This window comes from Triticum urartu, chromosome 5A (assembly GCF_056163025.1).
Source record: "Triticum urartu cultivar PI428250 chromosome 5A, HENAU_Tu73, whole genome shotgun sequence".
Taxonomy (NCBI): Eukaryota; Viridiplantae; Streptophyta; class Magnoliopsida; order Poales; family Poaceae; genus Triticum; species Triticum urartu.
In genome coordinates, this window is record NC_141877.1 from 36,508,642 (window position 1) to 36,523,856 (window position 15,215).

The following is a 15,215-nucleotide window of genomic DNA, read 5'->3' on the forward strand; positions in this document are numbered from 1 at the left end:
TGAACTCACGCGGTAGCTGTTTCGTAACCATTTCAGATGCCAGCAGATCCCCTTTACCAGTACAAAGGCCTCCATTAAAACTGATGAACTCCTCTGTACTGGTTTTTTTAGGTCTAGACTTATTTTCCTTTTCCTGGCATGTGGTAGATCCAAAAATTCCAATGTGAAACTTGTTGTTCCTCACTTAGTCATTTTTGCTTCAGATCTGTACTTTCATTGTCTGCGTGGGCGGTTTATCCTTTAGAAAATAATCTGCCATATGCCATTAGTCCCCTTGTAAACCGCCAATCGCTTTATTATTTATAATAGCATCAACCTCTGGTTTAACAATCTTGCATGCTTGAATACCTTTCCCTTAATCTGCCATGCTTTATGCCTGTCTGTCATGAACCTTAAACCAGCATTCGATCTTTTTTCAGCTTTTCATTTGAAATGGCCAAACAATTTTATGCCTATAAGTGGGTCCCTTCCCGGGTTACCGAGGAGCAACTAGATGGATGCGTCAGAACGGGCGTTTTATCAAAACAAAGCGAAATCCACTGGTGAGTTCCCTGTCCAGAAAATCCTCCTACCCCCAAGGATGGCGAGGTAGTGGTATTCGTTGATCACATGAACCATGGTTTTAAACCGCTCGGATCCAAGTTTTTCTGTGATGTGCTTGCCAGCTTCCAGATCCACCCTCAAGATATTGGACCCAACTCCGTGTCCAATATTTGCGACTTTCAAGTGTTTTGTGAAGCCTATCTGCAAGAAGAGCCAACTGTTGAATTGTTCCAGGATTTTTTCTATTTGAACCATCGTACTGAATTCGTAGACGGGCCCAACACTGAACTTGGCGGCGTCTCCATTCAGAAAAGGAAGGATGTCAGCTTCCCTCATGCCAAACTTCATAGTCATCCTAAGGATTGGAACTAGACTTGGTTCTACTGTATGGATACTTCTCCTGAAGATGAGAACCCTCTGCCGGGTTATCGTGCTACCGGCTTACCAACACACACCCATTTCCGCAACGGCTGACTGCCAAGGAATGGGCCACATACGCACCACAACTCGCCAAGCTCAGAGCTTTCATGGATAATGGTTTGACAGGAGTGGACTTTGTTCGTTGCTGGATATCTTGGAGTATTTTACCATTAAGCCGCCGCCCCGATTTAATGTGTGAGTACACAGGGGACTCAAAAGACTCTCAACGTCATATTGATATTCAGCTAATAGAGGCTGAAGTTACTGAGTCTGTTAAGAAGATGCTGAATGAATCGGAAGTTGTCTGCAGTAGGACCGGGTTAAGTCCCTTTTGTACATTGAATAAACCGCCAGCTGTAAGAATTGCCTCACTCTTGCTTTGTACTTGATATTCTTAACTGTGCAATCGTTTATATCCTCTGTCAATCTTTTAACAGGGTGACGACCCATCTTGGAAGAAGAAACTTCAAGATAAACCGGCCAAGACCCCTCGACCTAAGACGAAGGTTGTCAAGAGACCTGCCAAGAAGAAGGCAGTTGAATCCACCGGTTTGAACCTCGATGATGATCTTGATAATACGGCCTCAGAGGTAGAACTTGACTCTCTTGGTTCGTTTTTCATACACCTCATTGACAATGGTTATTATCAGGATGACGCTGAAGGAAGCCAAGCCAATGACGTAGAGGTAATTATCCTTTCCTCCGGTTCAGGCCCTCTGCCAACACAAAAAATCCGTCAAGCAATCTGGAAAGTAAGATTTTCTCACCCCTAGCTCACTTGGACCCACACTTTCTTTTGAAGAAGCAGCAACACGAAGCTCGCCGCACAACTCGGCACAACGGCCAAGTAGTCACTTCAGCCAGTTTACCGAACACTCCGGTTCGGAAGCGTCAATATGAGGTCTCACCCACTTCCGATCCTTCTTATCCCAAGGCAAGTTATTTCCGACAACCCTATAATCCGTCCGATTCCAATTATCAGGGAACACCTCATTCATCATCTGGCGAGTCAACGTCCACACAGCTCCCTCCTCTTAAGACTGTTCCTCGGTAAAAAAAATTTAAACTTAATCTTTTGACGCTTCATACTTGCATGTTATAGTGACCTTTATATCTTTTCCTTTCAGGGCCAAGGCCAGACCCAGCAAGAAAGCTCGGGTGAATAAACTGTCTGATGACCATGTGGTTGTGGACCTGGAGAGAACTCCAGAACCGGAATGAACAAATGCTAACGCCATGTTTGATGATCCGCCCCCTCCAGACCATGATTTTGTTAAACAAGCAGAAGTTGATGCAACAGGCTATGCTGATAAACCGGCAAGCCCGGTCCGAACTGATGATAAACCGTCAAGTCCAGCTAAGGCCGCTGATAAACCGTCAACTCCAGTAAAAGCTGCTGGTGATAGGGAAGATGATATTATCATTACTGGCGTTGGCCACACCACCCCTGACAACCCTATTGCGTTATCAAAGCATAGTGCCAAGGAGGAAATTTCTGCTATGGGCAAAGGCAAATGGAGCACAGACTTGTCAAGCTATGCCCACCTCAACGCCCAAAAACTTCATTCTGGTTTTTTAAACCGTCTGTACACAAACCGTGACTACGAAGCCGGTTTAGTGAATATGATGAAGGAGCGTTATGAGGTAACTACATAACCTTTTCTCTCTTATGTCCAATTTCAAGTACCAACTCCAGTAGCCCCCAAGGGCTGATTTATGATGCCAATCTAAACCGGGACTTTGCAATATCTCAACTCTGCATGCTTATCCTCCAAGGGCCGGTTGATCTTTTTAAGATGAACCGGTGCTTTCACATTGTAATCCTGTAACTTTTGCCTGTGTAGCTCCCAAGGGCTGGTTTATCTTTCCAAGCTAAACCGGGACTTTAACCAATGTTACTTTGAGCAAACGTACATTAGCCCCCAAGTGTCCAGAATAATACTTGTATTGTGCTAGGGACTTGTAAAAAAATTCTGATAATCAATCAAATAGACATTAGCCCCCAAGTGCCAAGTGTATAACTTGTTATGTGCTTGGTACTTCGAATATTCGTTGCCACTTCATAATATGTCCTTCTCTTATAGGCTGAGCTGAGCAAAAAGGAAGCCCAAACCACTGACCTTCAAGAAAATATCAAATCCCAGCAAGCAGAAACCTCCAAAGCCAAAGAGGAACTGACCAGAGTCTTAGCAGCCATGGAGAAGCTGAAGGAAACTTTTAATAAGGAACAGGCGGATTGGGGCACAGAGAAAACCGCATTGCAAAAGAGGGCTGAAGACGCAGAAGCAACCCTTAAACCGGTGGTTGAAGAGCTGACCGGTTTAAAGCGGCAGATAAATGCCATGACCGCTGCTGTGTTTGGTACGTCTCTGAAGGAAATATTCCCTAGAGGCAATAATAAAGTTATTATTTCCTTATATCATGATAAATGTTTATTATTCATGCTAGAATTGTATTAACCGGAAACATAATACATGTGTGAATACATAGACAAACAGAGTGTCACTAGTATGCCTCTACTTGACTAGCTCGTTAATCGAAGATGGTTATGTTTCCTAACCATGAACAAAAGAGTTGTTATTTGATTAACGGGATCACATTATTAGAAGAATGATGTGATTGACCTGACCCATTCAATTAGCTTAGCACCCGATCGTTTAGTATGTTGCTATTGCTTTCTTCATGACTTATACATGTTCCTATGACTATGAGATTATGCAACTCCTGTTTGCCGTAGGAACACTTTGTGTGCTACCAAACGTCACAACGTAACTGGGTGATTATAATGGAGCTCTACAGGTATCTCCAAAGGTACATGTTGGGTTGGCGTATTTCGAGATTAGGATTTGTCAGTCCGATTGTCGGAGAGGTATCTCTGGGCCATCTCGGTAATGCACATCACATAAGCCTTGCAATCATTGCAACTAATGAGTTAGTTGTGAGATGATGTATTACGGAACGAGTAAAGAGACTTGCCGGTAACGAGATTGAACTAGGTATTGAGATACCGACGATCGAATCTCGGGCAAGTAACATACCGATGACAAAGGGAACAATGTACTGGCCGATAAAGATCTTCGTAGAATATGTAGGAACCAATATGAGCATCCAGGTTCCGCTATTGGTTATTGACCGGAGACGTGTCTCGGTCATGTCTACATTGTTCTCGAACCGTAGGGTCCGCACGCTTAACGTTACGATGACAGTTTCATTATGAGTTTATGTATTTTGATGTACCGAAGGTTGTTCGGAGTCCCGGATGTGATCATGGACATGACGAGGAGTCTCGAAATGGTCGAGACATAAAGACCGATATATTGGAAGCCTATATTTGGGTATCGGAATCGTTCCGGGTGAAATCGGGATTTTATCGGAGTATCGGGGGGTTACCGGAACCCCCCGGGGGTTATTGGGCCTACATGGGCCCTAAGGGAGAAGAGGAAAGGAGGCAAGAGGTGGCCGCGCGCCCCTCCCCTCCCTAGTCCGAATAGGACAAGGAGAGGGGGCGGAACCCCCCCTTTCCTTTCCCTCTTCCTCCTCTTTCCCACTTCTCCTTCTCCAACTAGGAAAGAAGGGAGTCCTACTCCCGGTGGGAGTAGGACTCCCCCTTGGCGCGCCCTCCTTGGCCGGCCGCCCCCTCCCCTTGGCTCCTTTATATACGGGGGCAGGGGGGCACCCTAGAACACACAAGTTGATCTTCGTGATCGTTCCTTAGCCGTGTGCGGTGCCCCCCTCCACCATATTCCACCTCGGTCATATTGTAGCGGTGCTTAGGCGAAGCCCTGCGACGGTTGAACATCAAGATCGTCACCACGCCGTCGTGCTGACGGAACTCCTCCCCGAAGCTTTGCTGGATCAGAGCCCGGGGAGCGTCATCGAGCTGAACGTGTGCCAAGAACTCGGAGGTGCCGAAGTAACGGTGCTTGGATCGGTTGGACCGGGAAGACGTACGGCTACTTCCTCTACGTTGCGTCAATGCTTCCGCTTCGGTCTATGAGGGTACGTAGACAACACTCTCCCCTCTCGTTGCTATGCATCACCATGATCTTGCGTGTGCGTAGGAATTTTTTTGAAATTACTACGTTCCCCAACAGTGGCATCCGAGCCTAGGTTTTAATGGTTTGATGTTATATGCACGAGTAGAACACAAGTGAGTTGTGGGTGATATGAGTCATACTGCTTACCAGCATGTCATACTTTGGTTCGGCGGTATTATTGGATGAAGCGGCCCGGACCAACATTACGCGTACGCTTACGCGAGACTAGTTCTACCGCCGTGCTTTGCACACAGGTGGCTGGCGGGTGTCAGTTTCTCCAACTTTAGTTGAACCGAGTATGGCTATGCCCGGTCCTTGCGAAGGTTAAAACAGCACCAACTTGACAAACTATCGTTGTGGTTTTGATGCATAGGCAAGATTGGTTCTTGCTTAAGCCCGTAGCAGCCACGTAAAACTTGCAACAAACAAAGTAGAGGACGTCTAACTTGTTTTTGCAGGGCATGTTGTGATGTGATATGGTCAAGGCATGATGCTGAATTTTATTGTATGAGATGATCATGTTTTGTAACCAAGTTATCGGCAACTGGCAGGAGCCATATGGTTGTCGCTTTATTGTATGCAATGCAATCTCCCTGTAATGCTTTACTTTATCACTAAGCGGTAGCGATAGTCGTAGAAGCATAAGATTGGTGAGACGACAGCGATGCTACGATGGAGATCAAGGTGTCGCGCCGGTGACGATGGTGATCATGACGGTGCTTCGGAGATGGAGATCACAAGCACAAGATGATGATGGCCATATCATATCACTTCTATTGATTGCATGTGATGTTTATCTTTTATGCATCTTATCTTGCTTTGATTGTCGGTAGCATTATAAGATGATCTCTCACTAAATTTCAAGATAAAAAGTGTTCTCCCTGAGTATGCACCGTTGCCAAAGTTCGTCGTGCCCAGACACCATGTGATGATCGGGTGTGATAAGCTCTACGCCCATCTACAACGGGTGCAATCCAGTTTTGCACACGTAGAATACTCAGGTTAAACTTGACGAGCCTAGCATATGCAGATATGGCCTCGGAACACTGAGACCGAAAGGTCGAGCGTGAATCATATAGTAGATATGATCAACATAGCGATGTTCACCATTGAAAACTACTCCATTTCACGTGATGATCGGTTATGGTTTAGTTGATTTGGATCACGTGATCACTTAGAGGATTAGAGGGATGTCTATCTAAGTGGGAGTTCTTAAGTAATATGATTAATTGAACTTAAATTTATCATGAACTTAGTCCTAGTAGTATTTTGCAAATCATGTTGTAGATCAATAGCTCGCGTTGTTGCTTCCCTGTGTTTATTTTGATATGTTCCTAGAGAAAAATGTGTTGAAAGATGTTAGTAGCAATGACGCGGATTGGATCCGTGATCTGAGGTTTATCCTCATTGCTGCACAGAAAAATTATGTCTTTGATGCACCGCTAGGTGACAAACCTATTGCAGGAGCAGATGCAGATGTTATGAACATTTGGCTAGCTCAATATGATGACTACTTGATAGTTTAGTGCACCATGCTTAAACGGCTTAGAATCGGGACTTCAAAGACGTTTTGAACGTCATGGACCATATGAGATGTTCGAGGAGTTGAAGTTAATATTTCAAGCAAATACCCGAGTTGAGAGATATGAAGTCTCCAACAAGTTCTATAGCTAAAAGATGGAGGAGAATCGCTCAACAAGTGAGCATGTGCTCAGATTGTCTCGGTACTACAATCGCTTGAATCAAGTGGGAGTTAATCTTCCAGATAAGATAGTGATTGACAGAATTCTCTAGTCACCATCACCAAGTTAGTAGAACTTCGTGATGAACTATGATATGCAAGGGATAACAGAAATGATTCCCAAGCTCTTCGTAATGCTGAAATTGACGAAGGTAGAAATCGAGAAAAACATCAAGTGTTGATAGTAGACAAGACCACTAGTTTCAAGAAAAGGGCAGAGGGAAGAAGGGGAACTTAAAGAAGAACAACAAGCAAGTTGCTGCTCAAGTGAAGAAGCCCAAGTCTGGTCCTAAGCCTGAGACTAAGTGTTTCTACTGCAAAGGGACTGGTCACTGCAAGCGGAACTACCCCAAGTGATTGGCGGATAAGAAGGATGGAAAAGTGAACATAATTATATTTGATATACATGTTATTGATGTGTACTTTACTAATGTTTATAGCAACCCCTCAGTATTTGATACTAGTTCAGTTGCTAAGATTAGTAACTCGAAACGGGAGTTGCAGAATAAACAGAGACTAGTTAAGGGTGAAGTGACGATGTGTGTTGGAAGTGGTTCCAAGATTGATATGATCATCATCGCACACTCCCTATACTTTCGGGATTAATGTTGAACCTAAATAAGTGTTATTTGGTGTTTGCGTTGAGCATGAATATGATTTGATCATGTTTATTGTAATACGGTTATTCATTTAAGTAAGAGAATAAATTATTGTTCTGTTTACATGAATAAAACCTTATATGGTTACACACCCAATGACAATAGTTCGTTGGATCTCGATCGTAGTGATACACATATTCATAATATTGAAACCAAAAGATGCAAAGTTAATAATGGTAGTGCAACTTATTTGTGGCACCGCTGTTTAGGTCATATTGGTGTAAAGCGCATGAAGAAACTCCATGATGATGGGCTTTTGGAATCACTTGATTATGAATCAGTTGATGCTTGCGAACCATGCCTCATGGGCAAGATGACTAAGACTCCGTTCTCCGGAACAATGGATCGAGCAACAGATTTGTTGGAAATCATACATACTGATGTATGTGGTCCGATGAATATTGAGGCTCGCGGCATGTATCATTATTTTCTGATCTTCACAGATGATTTGAGCAGATATGAGTATATCTACTTGATGAAACACAAGTCTAAAACATTTAAAAAGTTCAAAGAATTTTAGAGTGAAGTGGAGAATCATTGTAACAAAAATAAAAGTTTCTACGATATGATCGTAGAAGTAAAATATTTGAGTTATGAGTTTGGCCTTCAGTTAAAAACAATGTGAAGTAGTTTCACTACTCATGCCACCTGGAACACCACAGTGTAATGGTGTGTCCGAACGTCGTAACCGTACTTTATTAGATATGGTGCGATCTATGATGTCTCTTACCGATTTACCACTATCGTTTTGGGGTTATGCATTAGAGACAGCTACATTCACATTAAAGAGGGCACCATCTAAATCCGTTGAGACGACACCCTATGAACTATGGTTTGGCAAGAAACCTAAGCTGTCGTTTCTTAAAGTTTGAGGTTGCAATACTTATGTGAAAAAGTTTCAACGTGATAAGCTCAAACCCAAATCGGAGAAGTGCATCTTCATAGGATACCCAAAAGAAAATGTTGGGTACACCTTCTATCACAGATCCGAAGGCAAGATATTCATTGCTGAGAATGGATCCTTTCTAGAGAAGGAGTTTCTCTCGAAAGAAGTGAGTGGGAGGAAAGTAGAACTTGATGAGGTAACTGTACCTGCTCCCTTATTGGAAAGTAGTTCATCACAGAAATCTGTTCCTGTGACTACTAGACCGATTAGTGAGGAAGCTAATGATGATGATCATGTAACTTTAGATCAAGTTACTACCGAACCTCGTAGGTAAACAAGAGTGAGATCCGCACCAGAGTGGTACGGTAATCCAGTTCTGGAGGTCATGTTACTTGACCATGACGAGCCTATGAATTATGAGGAAGCGATGATGAGCCCAGATTCCGCGAAATGGCTTGAGGCCATGAAATCTGAGATGAGATCCATGTATGAGAGCAAAGTATGGACTTTGATTGACTTGCCCAATGATCGGCGAGCCATTGAGATTAAATGGATCTTCAAGAGGAAGACGGACGCTGATAGTAGTGTTACTATCTACAAAGCTAGAATTGTCGCAAAAAGGTTTTTGACATGTTCAAGGTGTTGACTACGATGAGAGTTTCTCACTCGTATCTATGCTTAAGTCTGTCCGAATCATGTTAGCAATTACCGCATTTTATGAAATCCAGCAAATGGATGTCAAAACTGCATTCCTGAATGGATTTCTGGAAGAAGAGTTGTATATGATGCAGCCAGAAGGTTTTGTCGATCCAAAAGGAGCTAACAAAGTGTGCAAGCTCCAGCGATCCATTTATGGACTGGTGCAAGCCTCTCGGAGTTGGAATAAACACTTTGATAGTATGATCAAAGCATATACTTTTATACAGACTTGCGGTGAAGCCTGTATTTACAAGAAAGTGAGTGGGAGCACTACAACATTTCTGATAAGTATATGTGAATGACATATTGTTGATCGGAAATAATGTAGAATTATTCTGCAAAGCATAAAGGAGTGTTTTGAAAGAAGTTTTTTCAAAGAAAGACCTCGGTGAAGCTGCTTACATATTAAGCATCAAGATCTATAGAGATAGATCAAGACACTTGATAAGTTTTTTCAATGAGTACATACCTTGACAATATTTTGAAGTAGTTCAAAAATAGGAACAGTCAAAGAGAGAGTTCTTGGTTGTGTTACAAGGTGTGAAATTGAGTAAGACTCAAAGCCCGACCACGGCAGAAGATAGAAAGAGAATGAAAGTCATTCCCTATGCCTTAGCCATAGGTTCTATAAAGTATGCCATGCTGTGTACCAGATCTATTGTATACCCTACACTGTGTTAAGCAAGGGAGTACAATAGTGATCTAAGAGTAGATTACTGGACAGCGGTCAAAATTATCCTTAGTGGAATAAGGAAATATTTCTCAATTATGGAGGTGACAAAAGGTTCGTCGTAAAAAGTTACGTCGATGCAAGTTTTGACACAGATCTGGATGACTCTAAGTCTCGATCTAGATACATATTGAAAGTGGGAGCAATTAGCTAGAGTAGCTCCGTGCAGAGCATTGTAGACATAGAATTCTCAAAATACATACGGATCTATATGTGACAGACCCGTTGACTAAAATTATCTCGCAAGCAAAACATGATCACACCTTAGTACTCTTTGGGTGTTAATCACATAAACGATGTGAACTAGATTACTGACTCTAGTAAACCCTTTGGGTATAGGTCACATGACGATGTGAACTATGGGTGTTAATCACATGGTGATGTGAACAATTAGTGTTGAATCAAATGGCGATGTGAACTAGATTATTGACTCTAGTGCAAGTGGGAGACTGAAGGAAATATGCCCTAGAGGCAATAATAAAGTTATTATTTCCTTATATCATGATAAATGTTTATTATTCATGCTAGAATTGTATTAACCGGAAAACATAATACATGTGTGAATACATAGACAAATAGAGTGTCACTAGTATGCCTCTACTTGACTAGCTCGTTAATCGAAGATGGTTATGTTTCCTAACCAGGAACAAAAGAGTTGTTATTTGATTAACGGGATCACATTATTAGAAGAATGATGTGATTGACATGACCCATTCAATTAGCTTAGCACCCGATCGTTTAGTATGTTGCTATTGCTTTCTTCATGACTTATACATGTTCCTATGACTATGAGATTATGCAACTCCCGTTTGCCGGAGGAACACTTTGTGTGCTACCAAACGTCACAACGTAACTGGGTGATTATAAAGGAGCTCTACAGGTATCTCCAAAGGTACATGTTGGGTTGGCATATTTCGAGATTAGGATTTGTCAGTTCGATTGTTGGAGAGGTATCTCTGGGCCCTCTCGGTAATGCAAATCACATAAGCCTGGCAAGCATTGCAACTAATGAGTTAGTTGTGAGATGATGTATTACGGAACGAGTAAAGAGACTTGCCGGTAACGAGATTGAACTAGGTATTGAGATACCGACGATCGAATCTCGGGCAAGTAACATACCGATGACAAAGGGAACAACGTATGTTGTTATGCGGTCTGACCGATAAAGATCTTCGTAGAATATGTAGGAACCAATATGAGCATCCAGGTTCCGCTATTGGTTATTGACCGGAGACGTGTCTCGGTCATGTCTACATTGTTCTCGAACCGTAGGGTCCGCACGCTTAACGTTACGATGACAGTTTCATTTTGAGTTTATGTATTTTGATGTACCGAAGGTTGTTCGGAGTCCCGGATGTGATCATGGACATGACGAGGAGTCTCGAAATGGTCGAGACATAAAGATCGATATATTGGAAGCCTATATTTGGATATCAGAATCGTTCCGGGTGAAATCGGGATTTTACCGGAGTACCGGGGGGTTACCGGAACCCCCCCGGGGGTTATTGGGCCTACATGGGCCCTAAGGGAGAAGAGGAAAGGAGGTAAGAGGTGGCCGCGCGCCCCTCCCCTCCCTAGTCCGAATAGGACAAGGAGAGGGGGCGGCGCCCCCCTTTCCTTTCCCTCTTCCTCCTCTTTCCCACTTCTCCTTCTCCAACTAGGAAAGAAGGGAGTCCTACTCCCGGTGGGAGTAGGACTCCCCCTTGGCGCGCCCTCCTTGGCCGGCCGCCCCTCCCCTTGGCTCCTTTATATACGGGGCAGGGGGGCACCCTAGAACACACAAGTTGATCTTCGTGATCGTTCCTTAGCCGTGTGCAGTGCCCCCCTCCACCATATTCCACCTCGGTCATATTGTAGAGGTGCTTAGGCGAAGCGCTGCGACGGTTGAACATCAAGATCGTCACCACGCCGTCGTGCTGACGGAACTCCTCCCCAAAGCTTTGCTGGATCAGAGCTCGGGGAGCGTCATCGAGCTGAACGTGTGCCAAGAACTCGGAGGTGCCGAAGTAACGGTGCTTGGATCGGTTGGACCGGGAAGACGTACGACTACTTCCTCTACGTTGCGTCAAAGCTTCCGCTTCGGTCTACGAGGGTACGTAGACAACACTCTCCCCTCTCGTTGCTATGCATCACCATGATCTTGCGTGTGCGTAGGAATTTTTTTGAAATTACTACGTTCCCCAACAGTCTCCTCATCTAAAGTTGTCAATATATATTATCTCATCAGTTTACCGGTTTATTGATGCTTGCAATGACACATGAACCCTCATTACCCATCTGGGCTCTGACATGCGGATGAAGCTGAAGGCTGCCTATACTCTGATAGCGCAGTTATATTCCGGAGCTCAACGGGCCATCTGCACTGCTGCGCATAACAAACCACCTCCAACTTTGATAAAGGAAACCATTGAGAAACTGTCAATGTTGCCTGCCCGTTTGGACGAGTTAAAGAGATTAGGTGCAAGGTTAGGTGCGCTGACTGCACTAATGCGGGCTAAGGCATGGATACCAGATCTTGACTCATCAGATATCGGCAGCGGCTATCCTAGCATAAAAGAGTATGGCTCAGAGTTTAACAATGATGATCTTCGAAGGCTGACAAAGGAAATGCGCCCCATAGCGAGCAAATTGGCTGCAGAAACAGATCTCTCTCACTATCAGCCGGTTTATGACTCTAATCATAAAAGACTTCCTGCACCAACACATGATGTAGAAGATCTTATTCCGCCAATCTGTAAGCACACCTATGCCCCTGATGTTGACCCCTCAAACCTTATAAGTGATGAAGCTGTGTTCCAAGCCTGAACTGGAATCGATTGGGCAACCATTGACTTCCAGCCATTGGGTAGACAAGAGGAAGATGCACCAGCGCAAGACGATCCACAGCCTTCAAGTCAGCCTGGTGACGAGTCATGATCCGGAGGCTGGTTTAGCCTTCTGCGTACTGCCACACTTTGCCGAAAACAATTACTCTTTTGGGCATTAAAGCGCCTTGTAATAGGCTAGTTTAAAACACTTGGTCTGCTACGCCATCGTGCATACTTATGCCCTGTTCGGAACTTCCCCGTTCCGCGAAGTTGGGGAGCTGGCTTTTAGCAGCTCCATCAAATTAAGCTAAAGTCTTGTCCGCTCCCAGAGTGGAGTTAAAGGAGTAGAGAGAAACCGAATGCAGCCTTATTTTGCCTGATACTGTGAATCCACCATGCTTTAGGATATATTATGTTTCATAACCCGTAGCGGTGTTATTCACATTGTTCCTGCATACAAGAAGTTTGAAAGTGTCCTGGCGGTTTACCGCTGGACGGGTCATGATGCCCAAATATATATAGCCGGGGTTTATAACCAAGGCTGTACTTTAAAAATAGTCAAAGACGAAAGAAATGATACCTGTGATATTGAATCACACTGTTGGTTTACCAACCTTTGTATATTTAGGGTAATAACCCCAATCTTAAGTATTGATAACTCCTACCATGTTTTGTCGGTTTATGATAAAACCGTACCAGGTTATATTAAACACCGGTGCAGTACTGGTGACTTGTAGTCAAAACCAGACCGGGTCAATAAACGCCGGATTATAATTGATCATGTACTGACAACTTATCATTGAAAGCCAACCTGGGTCAATGAACACCGGTTTATCATAAGATATTAAAAATCTCACTAGAGGAGAAAAACTTGTCAAATAAAAAAAACACAAAAAGAATATGCAAGGTTTTTCAGGGCTGCCAGGCCCTAAATCAAGGCTTTTCATGTGCTGCCAGGCCACTGAGTTAAACCATTTTTTGAAGCCTTTTAAGATGGACCTCACATTAACCAATCGTCGTTTTAACTTTGACAAGTTCAGGGTCTATGAGATTGACTTGTCAAACGTTCGGCGGGTCATACCAGGATTACCTGGACGGAGTGGCTTACTTAAAAAGGCAGGATAACCCAGGGTTTTAGGTGAATACACCTGGCTTCCAAGGCTGGCTTGATAGCCTATTGCAAGGGTGTAAGCTTCTTTGTTCTTTGAGAAGCAAAGAGCCCCCAAGCAACATTTGAGCTGTGCTCGATGGGCGCCTATGTTTGAGCTGTGCTGTGGCAACACTCTCTTTGGCCCCACATGATGTCCTTTTGGCCTTAAGCCGATCAAGAGGTGTAGCTATGGTTCAAATACAACCAAGCCCCCAAGTGATTCCCTAGTGGCCTTATGCCAATCAAGAGGTGTAGCTATGGTTCGAATACGACTGAGCCCCCTAGTGATTTCCTTTGATATATGTGGCTTTATAAGCCAGATCAATGGGAAATAGAACTCCGCTTTATAAACAGAAGCCCACATGTAACCACTCATGATGTAATAAAAACAACAGAGACCCCGCTTTAGCTGAGGCTCTGGTTTATTATATTGATCATAATATATACATCGTCATAAATATGTACATAAGTAGAGCCTGTGGCTCAAGTATAGTAAGGCCGAAGATGAGCTATATTCCACGGCCGTTGGGTCTTCTCCTCCGATTTACGTGAGTCATTGTGCTCTCGAACATCGATAAGGTAGTGTGATCCATTATGCAGATTTTTGCTGACCACAAAAGGTCCTTTCCAAGGTGGGGACAACTTGTGAATATCAGTCTGATCCTGGATGAGCCGGAGAACCAGATCGCCTTCTTGAAAAGTTCTGGTTTTAACCCAGCAGCTGTGATAACGTCGCAGGTCTTGTTGCTAAATCGCCGAACGAGCCGCTGCGAGATCACGCTCCTCATCTAACAGGTCCAGTGATTCCTGACGTGCTTTCTCATTATCAGCTTCAACATAAGTCGCCACACGGGGCGAGTCATGACAGATGCCACTAGGGAGAACCGCCTCTGCTCTGTAAGCCATGAAGAAAGGCGTGTAACCCGTAGATCTGTTCGTTGTGGTGTTGATACTCCACAACACGGAAGGTAACTCCTCCACCCAACAACCCGGCGTCCTCTTTAAAGGAACCATAAGCCAGGGCTTGATGCCTCTCAAAATCTTTTGATTGGCTCTCTCTGCTTGACCATTAGATTGGGGGTGAGCCACTGACGACACGTCAAGCCGGATGTGCTCACGTTGACAAAATTCTTCCATAGCACCCTTGGAAAAATTAGTACCATTATCGGTTATGATGCTGTGTGGGAAACCAAAACGGAAGATCACCTTTTTTGATGAATTGAACCTCCATGGCTGCATCACACTTACTGACTGGCTCTGCCTCTACCCACTTGGTGAACTTATCAACCGCCACCAGCAGGTGGGTCTTCTTGTCCTTGGACCTCTTAAAGGGCCCAACCATATCCAGCCCCAAGTTGCAAAACGGCCAAGTGATTGGAATCATCCTTAATTCTTGAGCCAGAACATGAGCGCGGCGTGTAAACTTCTGACAACTGTCACACCTCTTTACCAAATCCTCAGCATTAGCATGAGCCGTCAACCAATAGAAGCCGTGACGAAAGGCCTTAGCTACCAATGACTTTGAACCGGCGTGGTGACCACA

General features: G+C 44.0%; 1 protein-coding gene across 1 annotated transcript; it reads left to right on the top strand.

Moving 5' to 3' along the window:
- Positions 1 to 3,158: 3,158 nt before the first annotated feature.
- LOC147967787 (uncharacterized) lies at positions 3,159 to 12,520 on the top strand. The gene is made up of 2 exons (XM_087523253.1): positions 3,159 to 3,331; positions 11,983 to 12,520. Exons 1-2 carry the CDS (start codon positions 3,159 to 3,161, stop codon positions 12,518 to 12,520), a joined length of 711 nt encoding a protein of 236 aa, XP_087379379.1.
- Positions 12,521 to 15,215: the final 2,695 nt, after the last annotated feature.

Bases quoted from the DNA above. Each gene is read 5' to 3' on its own strand.
- LOC147967787 (XM_087523253.1), top strand. From the start codon at position 3,159: ATGGAGAAGCTGAAGGAAACTTTTAATAAGGAACAGGCGGATTGGGGC. The intron at 3,332-11,982 runs TCTGAAGGAAAT...CACATGAACCCT, and splicing joins GCTGCTGTGTTTGGTACGTC to CATTACCCATCTGGGCTCTG.